This window comes from Pseudochaenichthys georgianus, chromosome 7 (genome assembly GCF_902827115.2).
Source record: "Pseudochaenichthys georgianus chromosome 7, fPseGeo1.2, whole genome shotgun sequence".
Classification (NCBI taxonomy): Eukaryota; Metazoa; Chordata; class Actinopteri; order Perciformes; family Channichthyidae; genus Pseudochaenichthys; species Pseudochaenichthys georgianus.
Genome location: NC_047509.1, coordinates 9,589,628 through 9,605,709, shown reverse-complemented (window position 1 = coordinate 9,605,709; position 16,082 = coordinate 9,589,628). Strand labels below are relative to the sequence as shown.

At 44.8% G+C, this 16,082-nt stretch overlaps 1 protein-coding gene across 1 annotated transcript; it reads right to left on the bottom strand.

Annotated features, from left to right (window-relative positions):
* Positions 1 to 951: 951 nt before the first annotated feature.
* On the bottom strand, positions 952 to 14,023 carry LOC117449766 (immunoglobulin-like and fibronectin type III domain-containing protein 1). Its single transcript, XM_071203671.1, has 15 exons — positions 14,011 to 14,023; positions 13,442 to 13,828; positions 13,075 to 13,191; positions 12,772 to 12,896; positions 12,235 to 12,376; positions 11,801 to 12,094; positions 10,854 to 11,150; positions 3,352 to 3,531; positions 3,140 to 3,268; positions 2,584 to 2,892; positions 2,241 to 2,326; positions 1,917 to 2,109; positions 1,545 to 1,832; positions 1,153 to 1,479; positions 952 to 1,069 (listed from the first exon to the last, which is right to left on the bottom strand). Exons 1-15 carry the CDS (start codon positions 14,021 to 14,023, stop codon positions 1,065 to 1,067), a joined length of 2,892 nt encoding a protein of 963 aa, XP_071059772.1. The 3' UTR covers positions 952 to 1,064.
* Positions 14,024 to 16,082: the final 2,059 nt, after the last annotated feature.

The window sequence follows — 16,082 nt, the reverse complement described above, 5'->3', positions numbered from 1 at the left end:
GATCGGGATGGTTAATCATTTAGCAGGAGGTCAGTAATGTATTTTGGGCCTAAACCATTCAGTGCCTTTTAAACCAGCAGCAGTATTTTGAAATATATTCTTTGACACACAGGAAGCCAGTGTAAAGACTTCAGAACAGGAGTGATGTGATCCACTTTCTTAGTGTTAGTGAGGACTCGGCGTTCTGAATCAGCGGCGTTCTGAATCAGCTGCAGCTTTCTAATAGATTTTTTAGTGAGACCTGTGAAGACACCATTACAGTAGTCGAGTCTACTGAAGATAAAAGCATGGACAAGTTTTTCCAAATCCTGCTGTGACATTAGTCTTTTAATCCTAGATATATTCTTTAGGTGATAGGAGGCTGATTTAGTAACTGTTTTAATGTGACTGTTGAAACTCAGGTCAGAGTCCATGACTACACCTAGATTTCTGGCTTTATCTGTTGTTTTGAACATTGCAGACTGAAGCTCAGCGCTCACTTTTATACATTCTGCCTTGGCTCCAAAAACCATTACCTCAGTTTTATCTTTGTTTAATTGGAGAAAGTTCTGACACATCCAGTCATTGATTTGTTCAATGCACTTACTCAGTGTTTGAATTGGAGCATAGTCTCCTGGTGAAATTGTTACGTAAATGTGTGTGTCATCCGCATAGCTATGGTAACAAGAGTCTCAAAAAAGACTTAGGAAGAGCATGAGCAGAAACACAGATTGTCAGCATCATGCATGTTATGTGTCTGGTGTCAGATAAGTATAGTTTCACAATCTGTAGTGCAAAAATATCAACAATCAGCTGTAAAAAGATAATGTCGAACCACAGCCATTTCCAGGCTCTGCACTGGTTATCTGATTTGAACCATGAGACAGAAACGTTTTAAAACCATCCAATAAACTATTTTATTTGAGTATTGTTTTGTTTTTCTAATCAATACAGTTTAAACAAAATGCCATCTTTTCCTATTGTAAATGTTGCATTATATCCAAGCGACACTTCAATTTAAACAACATGTAAAATATCTAAACTTTAAAATAAACACTGCTCATATTGTGGGGCCTTTAGTGTCTTCACTCTGTAAGAAAGAGATGAATAGTTTAGCATCATTGAGTATGTTCTTTAATTCATCCATCCTTTGAAATAAAGTGTCTCTCTCACCACTGACACTGAGGGTGGTGGAGCACTCAGCCCGTCCCATGCCGTTCTCTGCAGAGATGGTGTACTCCCCCATGTCTTTGGGGCTTACGTGGAGAATCAACATGGAGCAAACTCCACACGTGTTGGAGATGTAATAGTTGGTATTAGTGTTCAGGCTGATGTGATTCCGATACCAGGTGATACGAGGTGGGGGGTTTCCCTTCACCGCACAGCTCATGTAGCACTCATAGCCTTTTGGTGCAGTGTGGAACTTCAACGGTACAATGAAGGTTGGAGCACATCGCAAATCACAGTCCTTAAAGGTCGGTATATACACCATGAATTTATCTGCAAGAAATTACAAAAAAGTTAGGATGTTCCCTGTGAATATTAAGATTTTCTTACCAACTTACCTTTCTTCTTCTCCCTCCTACAGGTTGGTGACTCTGACGGTGCAGAGATGCCCATGTCGTTTTTGGCATACACCCGGAAATGATATTCCCTCCCGTGCATGATGTTGCATACTGTGAACCTGTTATTGAAGAGTCTGTCAGCCACTATGGTCCACGTGGAGTCCAGTTTTGACACTGTGTAGTGGAGGCGGTCATCACGCTTCTCATCAGGAGACGGTTCCCACATCACTGTCACCGTGCCGGGCACATTTTCATCCAGCTCTACCGTACCAGGGGGCTTCGGATCATCTGTAACCACAATCAGTTTTAGTGTTTCATTCATTAACACTTCTTTGATATAGAAAATATACATTATTATTGTTTTAGTTTTACCTGTGACCCTGACCTCTGTACTGAATGTCTCCTGTCCTACCATATTTTTCACCAGAATGGAGTAGATGCCAGAATCAGAGCGCTCAGAGGAAGGGATCAGCAGCTGGGACGAGCCGTCAGAGTTACTGACTGTAACTCTCTTTGACACTGGCACATTGTCCTTCACCCATGTAATAGTCGGGCGTGGAGAGGCCTGTGGAAAAGAACATTAGCAATGAGTGTTTCAGGCCTGAATGTATCCTCAGGGTTTTCCTCCTAATTAGTTTAGCAGCACCAGTTGTCCTCAGTGTGTTGTCAATAATGAAGCTAAAGTAGAAATGTCACCTCAAAGTGCACTGTGATCCTGACAGAGTTCCCCGCCTTCACCACCATGAAACTCTTCATTTTGTGGTTCGTGAACTTTGGCCTCACTGGAGAAATGAGCACAAACAATGAAAAGTGCTTTGTGGTTTGTTTTAAAGAGTGAGAAATGGAAGGTCAGTTCCCTGAAAATATGACTGTAAACATCCAACACCATACTGATCATGTAGAGAAGCATTACACATTATATGTACTAAGAGCTATGGGACTGTAAAGAAACAGAATATAAAGTAGATTTCAGTCCCCAAACTTTCTGCAAAATGTTAGCTGCAAACCAAACAACATATTCCAACAAGCATTAACATACCAGGTGATGGCATTGCGAGGACATAGTTGGGCAGCTCCTCTGCAGCACCATTTCCTCCATCATTAAACGCAATCACTTTCACCCAGTACATCTCCATGTGCTTGAGGCCTTTCACACGGAAGGAAGTGGTGATGATGAGGGTGGTATTACAGCGGGACCATTCAATGCAATCTGCAGGACGAATCTCAACAAAATATCCCTTTGCTTCATCCTGTTCCCCAGGTTTATCCTCAGGCTTGGTCCAGGTCAGGACAAAGTGGGTGTAAGAAGTCTCCGTCACCTTCAGGCCTATCACTTTACCAGGAGGCACTGGGGTACACAACAATAAAGATTATGCAATTACAAATATCAGATGTTTAAGATTTAGGTTGTTATTTTCTGATCTGACATTTTACAAGTCTAATAAATATGATCCTTTTCAACGTCAATACAAATAAAATGCTTCACATTATTAGGCAAATGTTATTGATTTCATATGCATTTAGAATGTGTTCATGAATATATAAATTGTGCAATATATTGTTTATTTCTAAGCATTTGAAAAAATGTTGCTCACTCTTTGGATCCCGTGCAAAAACAAAGTCTGATGCGTTGCTGTATTCTCCAACTCCAGAAAGGTTTATGGCAGAGACTCTGAATTCATACTCCATCCCTACCACGACATCTTTCACTGCATATTTCTTTTCTAAATCAGAGAATTAAAAACAACAAAAGCTCAGTGTTATGGTCTTCATTGCAGGATTTTACAATCAAATAAAAAGGACAAACCTTTTATAAATTCATCCATGGCATTGACAACAGTCCAGAGATTACTCCCTTTTTTGCGTTTCTCCAAAATATAGCCCAGGATACGCGAGCCTCCTGTTTTATTTGGGGCAGCCCAAGAAATATTGATGCAGTCGTCAGAGGCACTGACCACCTTTGGCGGCGCTGGAGGGCCAGGAAAAGCTGAAACATGCAGAGATAAATTGGTCAATTATAGTCAGAGCTATTTTTACAGTTGTGTGACCCTTCAGTTAATAGCAATGCTGTATTGATGGAAATTAAGTTATAATCTGGTCATGTTCAAAGACAAAAAACTGCTCTGACATCAAAGGTATGTCCTGTGTTTTCTCTTGATTAACACTCTACCTTATAACTGTGCAGTAAATGATTGTTATTGTTAATCTTACATTAGCATTGTCCTGAAATGTTCAGCCTCTCAGTGAGTGAAAGAAAATTAATCAACTAATTAAATGATAATTGATGCATTAATGGAGTGATTTATTAAGCTAAAACGTGTATATTATTTTGTATTTCTCAAGTGTAATAATGTGAACTTGTTATCTCATATCATTGTAACAAAAAAACTAAAACTGTGGGGGTTTTGGGCTCTTGATCGAAATAAAAACAAGTGACTGATCACTGATGCAATGATAAAGAAGAACAGCAGGGGGCGGTAATGAAACTGAATTGTATGGTGATCAAATAAGTATTTGTGACATATCGCTGTATGAAAAGTACAGGTGTGAGTCACTGATTAAATTAATCATGGTTGCACTCTGGTGACTGTCATACTGTCATGGATTAGTGACGTTTTTTTCTTATTTCTTATAATATGTATTGCAGTTATGTTGTTTTCTTGGTGCGCATACACCCTTAATTGGCACAGGACACACCTGCCTGAGGGAAGGTTACCAACGGGGAACCGCAGCCAAACAGTTTGAGCCATTTGAGTCAATTTGAAAAATGAGTTGGACATTTTCTTCACTGATCAGCAGACGGATGAAAAACATTTGAAGTGGATATAAACTTGTTTGAAGAATCTGGAAACCTCTTCAAAATGGTTGTAAGTGTTGTTAAACCACTTGAAGCGTTTCTGAAGGTTTGCCTTGATACTAAAGGTTGCTTAGCTAACTTAGCTGTGTAGCTAACTAGTTAATTGTGTAAAGTAAAGTGCTAAAGTCTGAAATATAACAACGGCTTTTACATGAAAGGCGTAAGTAAGTTCCTCACGATTTTACTCTTTGTTTTGTTAGTTTATTTGGCTTTAGTGTTAAGTAAACAAACGGTAAAATGCTATTGGTTTAGTTTCTCTCAATAAACAACGTTCTTCATCAATCAGTGGACATTAATGCAATGTTAATAATTGATCACAATATTTCCCATACAGATATAATTCAATCATTTAATAGAGACATTTAGCTGCAGAAGTTATCTACCCCAGAGTTTTTGAAGAGACATAAACAGGGGGAGACCCAAACCGGTGTTGTTGATCTAAACTGATATATTAATGATTAGATGTGTCATCTGCAATACAGTTCTCCCGCTGTCTAACCACAATGCTACTGGTTTCCAACAGCAACAACTTGAGGGGATAAGTGGATTGCGACTATGGATGAGACTGTCAACGTTTCTGTTCACTGTTGGGCCTGACTGGAAAACTTCTTCAAAACTTTGACTCCATGAAGGAAGTGCTAGTGGATGGAGTTCTCATTCATAACACTCCGTTCGATGTCTCACTATGGGATGCGCCTCATCGCGGAGCAAACAGAAGCATCAATCTCATTACGCCTATAAGTAGCTTGCGCTACGTCGCATGCGTCATTCAAACACCTCTTCTCGCTTCAGAGCACATCTCTATGGTAGCCGGGCTAGCTTAACAGTCCACAGACTGAACCCAAATCTAAATTTCGGTCGACGGGCGCTCGCCGGCTACCCTTCCTGCTTCGCAAGAAGACTGTTAATACTAACACACCAGTTAGTATTATAGTCGACCTCGCCGTTTCTTCCTCGGGAATTAAGGTAAGGTTTTGATCTTTTCAAGCTAGCAACACACCTGTCGCTAGCTTGCTTTCTCTCACTACCGACACCACGGTAGCGAGGACGTTTTTTCTTTTCTCTTTCTCACGGAGGAGGAAAGGATTAAAAGAATATTAACACTCCAGTTAATATTCTTTTAGAAAAAATACCTACACCGTCCTCTTTTTCTCCGGATTAAAGACAGGTTGGTAACACTTTTTTCTCTACGACGTACCTGTTACGAGCGGGTCCTCTCCACGCCACGCGGCGAACAAGATGGACGCCTCTCTCCCTCACACCAGAGGAGTCAGGGACTCGGAGGTTCGACTCTGCAGCTGCGGGTTGAAAATATCAGGCACAGACTCACACCAGGTCTGCTCGTCCTGCCTCGGGCTGGAACACGCCCAGGAGGCTATTGACAACCCCGGCTTGTGCGGGCATTGTGCCCGTTTCACCGTAAAGAGCCTCCGCCGACGGTTAGCACGCCAAGCTAGCTTGTCGGGACAGGACCCCCTCATGTCCGCTGATTTGCCGGCTGGCAATCAAGACACGGGGGCGTCCGCCGCAGAGATTGAGCCCCGCACTGTGTTGGTCTGGGGCTCATCAACGGCGGCAGCTGCAGAACCAGAGTCCCACGCCGTGTCAGGCTGGGACCCGGTGGCGGCAAGAGACGCGGGAACGGAGCCCCACGCTTTACCAAGCTGGGGCTCCCGGCTAGACCTCACCATGGTTTCGCCCGCGGAGGATGTCCTGGAATTGGATTACATGGAGGACGAAGAGGATGCCTCTGAGTTCCTCCTGTCTGATTCGGATGAGCAAGAAGACGACATCTTCATGTCATCGGCTCAAGCTGCAAAGCTGGGAGCGATGGCTGCTCTCCCGGGCGATAGACAGGGCGAAGCTGGTGTGCTGAGTATGGACCTGCAGGCCGTGTGTCAGCGTGCCACATCCGGGCTAGACATCCCGTGGCCAGAAATGGCCAAGGAGACCTCCAGGTCCCATTACGAGGGGAAACATTTTCCCCAAGCAACGAGGACAAAGAGGCAACTCCTTCCGGTCTTCCCGGAGATGTTGGATGAGGTGTCGGTCTCGTGGAGAGACCGGCCCTTTAGCAACAAGGCCCCAATCCAGGGTGCCTCCTCCCTAGACTGTGACGGTATGGAGAGGCTCGGCCTGCTCCGCATACCGCCTATGGAACCGCTGGTGGCAACCCACATCCTACCGAGGCTGGTCCCGTCACCAAGCAGGAACCCCACGCTACCCCAAGGCGGACCGATTCCAGTCGACCATGACTGAACGGTCCTACAGAGCTGCAGCGTTGTCCGCCAGGGCTCTGAACGTTTCCTCGCTGCTAACCGCATACCAAGCGGAGCTCTGTGAGGATCTGTCGAGCAATCCTGGACCGGCCGTTCTGGATGAGATGGCCGCGGTCACAGACATTTGTCTCCGTGTCCAACGCTGCGCCGTCCAGGCCACGGGCAAGGCAAAGGGGGATCATGGTGGTGCAGGAAAGAGCTAGATGGCTCAACCTCACCAACCTCCCAGACCGGGAAAAGGAGGATGTGCTAGACATGCCCATCGTTCCCGAGGGGATTTTCGGCTCCGCTCTCGCCTCCATGCAGAGGAGATGCGAGTCGAAAAAGAAGGAGGACGAGGCCCTCCACCTCTGCCTCCCTCGAAGGGTCCAGCCGCTGCCTTCACAGCGGCAGTCCTTCAACCAAGCTGCCTCGAACCCTGCTCGGTTCAAAGTATCAAAACAGCAGAGGTCGCAGTCCGCCCGAGTCCCCAGCCCAGGCAGGAGACGAGGGCGAGTTGGCCTAGAAAATCTCCGGTCCCGGCTGCAGCCCAGGTGCAGCCGACCCAGAATTTCGGCCAGCAGTCGAGGAAGAAGAAGCGAGCGGCCTGACAGCCCCTCCTTCTCTCCTCTGTGACAGAGCTGGAAGTCCACGGTTCCCCAGCTCTAGATGTGTTCCCGCCGCCTCGAGAGATGCCTCAACACCATCCTCAAGTCCGCAAAAGCACATGTCACAAGTTTGTTGTTGTTTCTAAAATAAAACATTTTCCGCTGACGCATCCAGGCTTCAGGCAGAGGGCGCAGCTAAAAAAAAAAATGAAAAGAAAAACAATAAAAACAATAAACAGTCCGTCAACTGTTCCCCTTTGAGAGCAGCTACGGCCTCTCTCAAAAGGTGGATTATAGACGGGTCTGTGAAGGCACCACCGTCAAGCGCATGCGCAGTGCCGGCTGGGGTTGTGAAGGCACCACCATCATGCGCATGCGCAGTGTTGGTGGGGATTGTCGAAATGGGGTACCACCGTGTTCAGACACTAGAGGGCCCCATAACACAACAAATAGAGACTCAGAGGGTAAGAGTCGTGACATCTCCACTGGCTCTAAGGAGCACACAGTGGAAGATGCTCACAACATCTGCTTGGGTTTTCAAGACAGTAACACGGGGCTACAGACTCTAATTCGCTGTCACCCCCCCTCGCTTCTCGGGCATTCTGTATTCACAAGCCCGAGGAAAGTCAGCCCTCATTCTGGAGAGAGAGATCCTCTCACTTCTAGAAAAGAGGGCTATATCTATAGTACCCGCCGAGCAGAGTCAGAGCGGCTTTTATTCCAAGTAACGGAATTCAGCCAATACTAGATTTTAGGGCTCTGAACAAATTCAGAATGCTCACTCACACATCTCTGCTGCGTCTCGTGCGACAAAACGACTGGTTTACATCAGTCGACCTGAAAGATGCGTATTTCCACATCCCAGTATATTACCCACACAGGAAATATCTGAGGTTCGCATTTCAGGGGATCTGTTATGAATACAGAGTACTCCCCTTCGGTCTGTCTCTCAGTCCAAGAGTGTTTGTACGATGTACGGAAGCCACGATAGCCCCGTTAAGACAACAGGGTATTCGCCTGGCGACCTACCTGGACGACTGGCTGCTTCTCGCACAGTCGGAGCAGGAGGCTATTACGCAGACAAATGTCCTCGTAAAGCACCTGCTCAACCTGGGTTTCATAATAAACACAGAGAAGAGCATGTTGTGCCCCGCGCAGACTATACTCTTCCTGGGTTTACGCCTGAACTCGGTGCCCTTTACAGCTCGCCTGTCAGCGGAAAGAGTGAAAGCTTTCAGAGCTTGTCTCGCTCATTTCCAGCTGTGCAGATGAGCGATCAGATCATGCCTGCGGTTACTGGGGCTCATGGCGTCAGCCTTCCTGGTCGTACGACTGGGACGCTTACACATGAGGGAGTTTCAGCGCTGGGTAGCCGCTCTAAAACTAAACCCTGCGCATCATGGCGCGCGGAGAGTAATGGTTACTGTGAAATGCGTAATGGCACTGCGTCAACTTTTCTAGTACGAGGTGTGCCTATGGGTGCTGTCCTTTCACGGAAAGTGGTCACCACGGACGCATGTCTGACAGGTTGGGGAGGTATTTACGAAGGTCGCCCGGTGAGGGGTCTCTGGAGAAGAGACCTCCAGCGGGCGCACATAAATTACCTGGAGCTTTTAGTGGTGTTCCTCACCCTAAAACGCTTTCTGCCTTTTCTCAGGGGACATCATGTCCTCGTGAGGACAGACAATACGACCACAATATCGTATATAAACCGCCAAGGGGGTTTGCGTTCTCTCCAGTTACACATGCTGGCACGCAAACTGATCTTATGGAGCGGCGGACGTCTCCTCTCTGAGAGCGACGCACGTACCAGGTGTGATGAACCTCGGGACGGATCTACTGTCCAGAGGTGCACCACTATATGCAGACTGGACTCTACATCCAAGGATTGTGAGTCAGCTGTGGGTGCGTTACGGCAGAGCCGCGGTAGATCTGTTCGCATCAAAAGAAAATGCTCAATGTCAGCTGTTCTTTTCAATGCGCGATCTAAGTGCACCGTTAGGCGTGGACGCGCTCGCGCACGTTTGGCCTCCGGGCCTTCTGTACGCGTTCCCACCCCTGGCTCTGATACCCCCAACTCTGGCCAGAGTGAGGGAACAACGCCATACACTTATCCTGATAGCTCCACCCTAGCCCGCTATGTACTGGCTGGCGGAGATATATCAGCTGCTGTGCGGGCAGCCATGGCAGCTCCCACTACACAGGGACAGATTGTCTCAGGCAGGGGGGGCGATCCTTCACCCACGCCCAGAGCACGGGGCACTATGGGCCTGACCCGTGAGTGGTACAATCTGAATACAGTGGGACTCCCTCAGAAGGTGATAAACACTATTCAGAGTGCGAGAGCTTCCTCCACCAGGTCTCTTTACGACTGTAAGTGGAGGGTGTTTGAGGAGTGGTGCCTTCAAAAAGGACACATCTCTTTTCAATGTCCTGTCGGGGTGATTTTTGTATCATTTCTACAGGACTTGATTGATAAACACAGAGCTTTCTCTACGATCAAAGTGTACCTGGCTGCTATTGATACGAGTCAGGAACTGCAAGCACCTTCGGGTCTGCGTGCTCATTCGACTCGTGGTCTGGCTACATCCTGGGCTTTGCTCAAGGGTGTTTCCATCCAAGACTTTTGTGCAGCAGCGAGCTGGTCCTCGACGTTCACTTTTGTCCGCTTTTACAGGCTAGACATCTCTGCTCCTAGTGTGGCTCGAGCAGTGCTGGGCACCTTGTTGAGTCGGGACTCCAGCTGTTAAATTCTGGTTGATCGGTGATCTTCGAGATAAGCTCGTCTGGCAATACGGGAGCTACAATATCCCATAGTGAGACATCGAACGGAGTGTTATGAATGAGAACTATAGGTTACTTACGTAACCCCAGTCTCAGAGTAACATGAAGTGAGATGTCTCACCAGACGGCCCTCCTTGCTATGGTGAAGCGAGAAGAGGTGCTTATTTTGAATGACGCATGCGACGTAGCGCAAGCTACTTATAGGGGGTGGATTCCCTGACGCTGACGTCAAGATCACCAGCCAATCAGGATTGGCGTAATGAGATTGATGCTTCTGTTTGCTCCGCGATGAGGCGCATCCCATAGTGAGACATCTCACTACATGTTACTCTGAGTCCTGGGGTTACGTAAGTAACCTATAGTTTTCTTCAAGCAGACTTCAATAAGTAAGTGCACGTTTTTTTTGTGTGTGTTTGTATCATGTTTCTTTGTTTGTGTCTGGCAGCCGCTGTGCTGTAAATAACCTGTGTTTGTTTTGAACAGCTGCGTTTTTTTGTGGTTTGTTGGTTCTTTTACATATTCATGGCCATGCATTGAAAACCTGTTCAAGATAGTGGACTTTTTTCAGATCAGGAGAGAAAAAAAGATGCCACTTTTTGATTTGATATGTTTGTCAATTGGCTTAGTCTTGATTTTTTAAGTTTCTTGTTATTTGCTAATAAATGTTCAAGTATAGTTAATAGGCATTGAACAAAAAAATGGAAAGGGTCCTTTTATCATCTGTTGCATCCCTGTTCTTAAGATTATAGTAGGTGGGTCAAACTGATCCGACATACATCTCAGAGGTATTAATTTGGCTCACCTAGTGTGCCGGCTTGCATTTCATCAGTCTCCATCACTTCACTTGTACCCTCCGCCGTCACTGCCCGGATACGGTAACAATATTTCCGTCCATGGTCTACATCTGTGTCACAGTAGCTGACCACCCCAGGGATTTCCCCTAATTTCTTCCATGTGTTTCGTCCCACCTGCTGTCGCTCGATTATGTAGTTGGTCACTGGTGAACCTCCAACATCCTTTGGAGGCCTCCACCTAAACTCAATACATTTAGCTGAGCTCTCAGTTACCTCTGCAGGGCCCAGGGGGGGAGTGGGTTTGTCTGAAACATCAAATAAAGTACTTGTTAGAGCTTGACACCTTTCTTTACTTCTTTAAACGTGTGACAATTAATTCTGCATTTAAAATAGAGAAACAGCATTTTAAGATTTGACAGGTGTGAGGCTTGCGGCGATGGCAGACGTAGCAGAGGCTTGAACTTAATAACTTTTGTAAAGAGATGAATATATTTCCAAAACACATCTTTAACCTGTCACATTACCACCAACTGAGATTCAGCTTTGCTTTCTCCTTTCAGTAGTATTACAGATCTGCAGTTTGAAAGCAAATACCTCCATCTGTCCAGGCACAGGTGGGCTCAGTGGAATGTGGCTCCCTTTCACCAGATAGAAAAAAGACTGACTTGATTCTTTTTCTAATTATGCGAATGAGCAATGAAGCATTTTATTACACTACTGTTTGCGTTTGATCTTACAAGAGCAAATTACTCTGTGCTACAATGCTTGCTGCACAAATCAAATCCTTTAGCGTCTGTTAAGGATATATCTTTCTTGAAGGAGTTAAACGTTTGGAGTTAATTATTTATTTGAACTGCTCTGACATTGGTACTGTTGTGCTATGAAGAACCTAATATTACAATCTGTGGGTGATAAATTGATTCCTCTGTATTGAATTCCTGTATCATTCACTCACCGAGAACAATTAACTGGGAAATTGCCTCGATAAAGCCGTGTTCGTTCTTGAGCTTAATCTTGATCTCTCCCGTGTCCTTCCTCTGGCACCTGCTCAGCAGCAAGCGGCTGTGACTTGCAGATTTCTCTATCTTTGTGGTGTTGTCATCTAGAAGCTCTTCTCCCTCTTTGTACCACTTAATCTTGATGGGTTCGTGGCCAACGAATTGCAGTTTGAAGATTGCATTGTGGCCCACTTTCACCGTCACAGGCTCAGTAAAAGCCCCGAGGTCTTCAGGGTCAATCCTTGGGGGATCTACAAAAATGGGTCAGTTAGTCATTTCAGTCGTATTTATCGGAGACCTGATTCTGACCTTTTCTGTAAATGTATATATTCTACTTTTACAGTTATACTACATAAAATCAGTTTCTCATTTTCATGACGGACTGTCAAACCTTTAACGTTGATCATAGCCTCTGTTTTACGATGGTCTGCCTCAAAGCGGTATTTCCCAGTGTGCTCTTCCTCGCACCTGATTATGACTAATTTATGGATCGCACCATCTTTAATGACACTGAAATTGTCATCTGGAGATATCTGAAACAAAAAAGGGCAGACAGATGAAAATAAACAAATCAATCATATATCAAGTAATGATAGTTATAATCACTTAAGCAACACTACATGTCTACAATGATTCTGTCGGTCTCGGTGTTCTTAGTAGGCTTAAAGTCTAAACTACCAAATGTTTGGGAAATAAAACAACAAAGCAATTTTACAATATTAGTTTTCAGGTCAGTCAACAATAATATAATTTTCCTTAATGTCCTTATCCGGCAAGCACTTGCTGGCTTCCTCAGCGAAGCAGCAAGAGTGTTTTTTTGTAGATGGTCCTTTTGACAGATAGTAACAATGATGGCCTTCTGATTTTAAGTCAGTAACGCTACCAATGATGAACACGTCACTTATTCACACAGTCCCCTTATACAGACCTTTTTCCCGTCTCTGAACCAGGCTCCCTCACAGTCCTCACTGCTGAGCTTACATGTTAGCTCAGCAGTCTCATTGATGATGGCATTGACATCAGACAAACCACAGATGAAATGAACCCCTGGATCTAACACACACAGCAGGGAACAGTTAGGCACTAATATCATTTGAGTCATGTCAACTGAAAGGTACTGCAAATATTGGTAAATTAACTACTTATTTGATAACCAGATTACTAGACGCCGATGTATCCAGATGGAGCCCTTATCCTATGAATTAGTCATGACACCTTTGAGGTTACTTACCAATCACCACGTCTTCTATCAGTGGGCCTTTTCTTTTACGCCTTGAACGTGTGGCAGTGCCATTTCCACCTTCAGATTCTTCACTCTCATTGAGGCCTTCAGAACATGTACTCGGACCTTGTTAAAAAAAAACAGTATGTTGGTACACTGGAAAACAGAAAGCAAATAAAGCCAATATAGCTAAATCAACTATTTCTGCCTATACACTACAAAACAAAAATATACACAGTAATTACTGTCTCACCTTCCATTCATTAAAGAAAACGTTTTGGAACATTATAACACTGGTTCAGGGTGCATAAGATCCAAACATGGTTTTTTTTCTGGCCATTGTCTTATACTATACCTCCATGCAGTAATTTCTTACCATTGATGGATTTCTTTTGCCGCTTGCTTCGCTTTGAACGCCTTGAATGCTTGAGCTGAACAGCGGCGTTGTTATTTCCATCAATGTTGCTTTCTGCATTGTCTTCTTCTGCATCATCTCTTCTTGCATTGTCACTTTTAGCATCGTAACTTTCAGAGTCGTAGCTTTCTGAATCATTACTTTCTGAATCGTTACTTTCTGAATCGTTACTTTCTGAATCGTCAATTTCTGAATCATTACTTTCTGAATCGTTACTTTCTGAATCGTCAATTTCTGCATCATTACTTTCTGAATCGTTACTTTCTGAATCGTCAATTTCTGCATCATCGCCAATTGCTTCATTATCTGTTGGTGTGTCGTTATTTCCTAATCCATTTGGATCTTGGTCTAGAAGCAGAGGAACAAGGACTAGAAACTCTCAGAGTTCACACCAAGGAAACAGTTATTTACTATAGCCTTCACACAAAACTGAGTGAGATATTGAATTTAATGAACAATTAATACATTAAAAATATATCAAGCGTAACAGTGCCGGGTTTAGCTTTAAGCTAATTTCCATCCGCAGTCACTCACATAAAACATTTAAGAAAATCACATTGTGACGAAGGTAACTTCGTCACTGTGAACTGACGGCTTCGGACCTGGTAACTCAGCACTTTGGTGAACAGTTTTGCACTTTATGAGCGCGATTGCACAGTACCGTTTGGCATGGCATATTTGCACATTTTATATAATTTATACTAATTATTGAGAGAGTATTTATTAAAGGATTAAACCGTATTAATTGAAATGTCGTCTGGCAGGTGCTGGTCGGGTCCTCGGCTCCGCCTGACAAGATAGGGGAGTTAGCGAGAGCGCCGAAAGTGTTTATGCTGGTGTATAATGACAGCGGTTAAGAATAATCCGGGTGCAAATAATATGTGGGGGGTGTAGACATCATAGTGTTAAGTGGCATTAATTGTACAAGTGCTGACTGCGTTTAGTTGGGTGTGTACTTCTGTTCAGTTATATGTTTCTGTTTGAAAAGTGTTCCCCCTCCCATTATGTCTGTTGCTGGATTGTGTGCACCTGGGGCCCTGTGTTGTCTCCTCCCCCCTCACCTGTGTCTAGTTGCTGATTAGTGTGTGTGGGTATTTAGGCTCTGTTTCCCTGGCTGTTAGGGGAGGTAGTGTGGGTGAGATCCTGGTGGCTGTGCTCATGTGAACAGCAGATTGAGGCTGTGTCATGTTTGTGAGTAATAAATGCCCACACCGGCTTATATTTGAATTCTCTGCCTCTTTCTCCTTGCTTGGTCGGGCCGCTCAACGGTCAGCTTCACACACATTTTACAAACACAGCAAAAACAAAATACATACACAAGTATAATATGTTCCTGTTGGTTCTTACCAGATGCTTTTTGTTTCCTCAGGACCTTCTTCTTGCTCTTTGTACGTCTGATAGACCCAGGAGAGGACTCTTTATTTTCATCTGAATTAGGAGGTAAACAGCTGATCATTCATTGCAAGATAATCACTTGACCGTGAGATAAAAGGCCTCTTCAGAGTACGATACACTTTACCCAAGCACGAAAGGCCAAAAGTCTTCCGAAAGCTGACATCCAACCATCCAATCCATTCTTAAACTTCTCTTTTAAATAGAACAAGTGTAGAAGCTGGTGAAAATGCATTGTTAGGCATAGATCGACTTTACCTGTTACCTTGTCAAAATCCGCTTGACCAGATCTACGGTGTTTCTTTTTCTTGGGGCCATCTATCAGTTGGGTTCCTTCTTGTGTTTCACCCCCTGAAGCATCTAATGTTGTTTCGGCTGGATCTCTCCTTGACCTCTTTTTCTTTGCCTTCCCTTTGTGCCCTTTCCTTTTGGTCTCAGACAGAGCACTACTTGTTGTGGCATTATGCTCTTCAGTTCCTGCTCTGCCGTTCTGACCCAGTCCATTGACCGTAGTTATTTCACCGTCTCTTCCAGTTGTTAATATCCTTCCTTCTTTCAGGGCTCCTTCTCCGTGTTTTGCTTTCACGGCTGCTAAAATCTTCTCCACCTCCTCTTGGTTTTTAATTTGTTGCTCTCTGGCCACTTTCTCAAGGTCGATTAGTGCTCCTCCAGCCAAGGTGGTTTTACTGGCTCTCTCAGCAGATGCAGGGTCACCCTCAGCTTGGATGATATGAAATAAAACATACGGGACATAATTATGGCAGCATGTAGGATCATTCATCAGTACACATTGACAAATTGGATATTGGAGCAAAGGTGTTACCTTGAACAACCAGCCAGGCACTGCAGGACGTAATGCCGGCCACAGCCGAGTAGATGCCGCTGTCCTGCTGGCTGCAGTCTCTGATCAGCAGCCGGTGGATCAGTTTATGGTCCGACACGCTGATGTTGTATTTCTCTCCGTCCTGCAGGGCGCTGCCTTTGCCCATCCATGAGATCCTGGGCAGTGGGTGAGTCAGGACACACGCAAAGAGGGCATCTTCTCTTTCTTGAACTTTAAGCTCCTGAATTTTTATAACAAAGTCCACATTGCAAACTGTAAAAAAAAAGAAGAAGAAAAGTTAGGGAACCAACCATCTATTCTACACACAGCTTGTAACCATTACCATGAGAGGTGCATAGACCCACCACAATACATTTATTAAAACCG

What these genes read in the sequence shown, in the direction of transcription:
- LOC117449766 (XM_071203671.1), bottom strand. An exon ending in GATAGAAGACGTGGTGATTG is followed by an intron (nt 12,897 to 13,074) that starts GTAAGTAACCTC and finishes TGTGTGTGTTAG; the next exon opens with ATCCAGGGGTTCATTTCATC. An exon ending in AATGCAAGCCGGCACACTAG is followed by an intron (nt 3,532 to 10,853) that starts GTGAGCCAAATT and finishes TGCATGTTTCAG; the next exon opens with CTTTTCCTGGCCCTCCAGCG.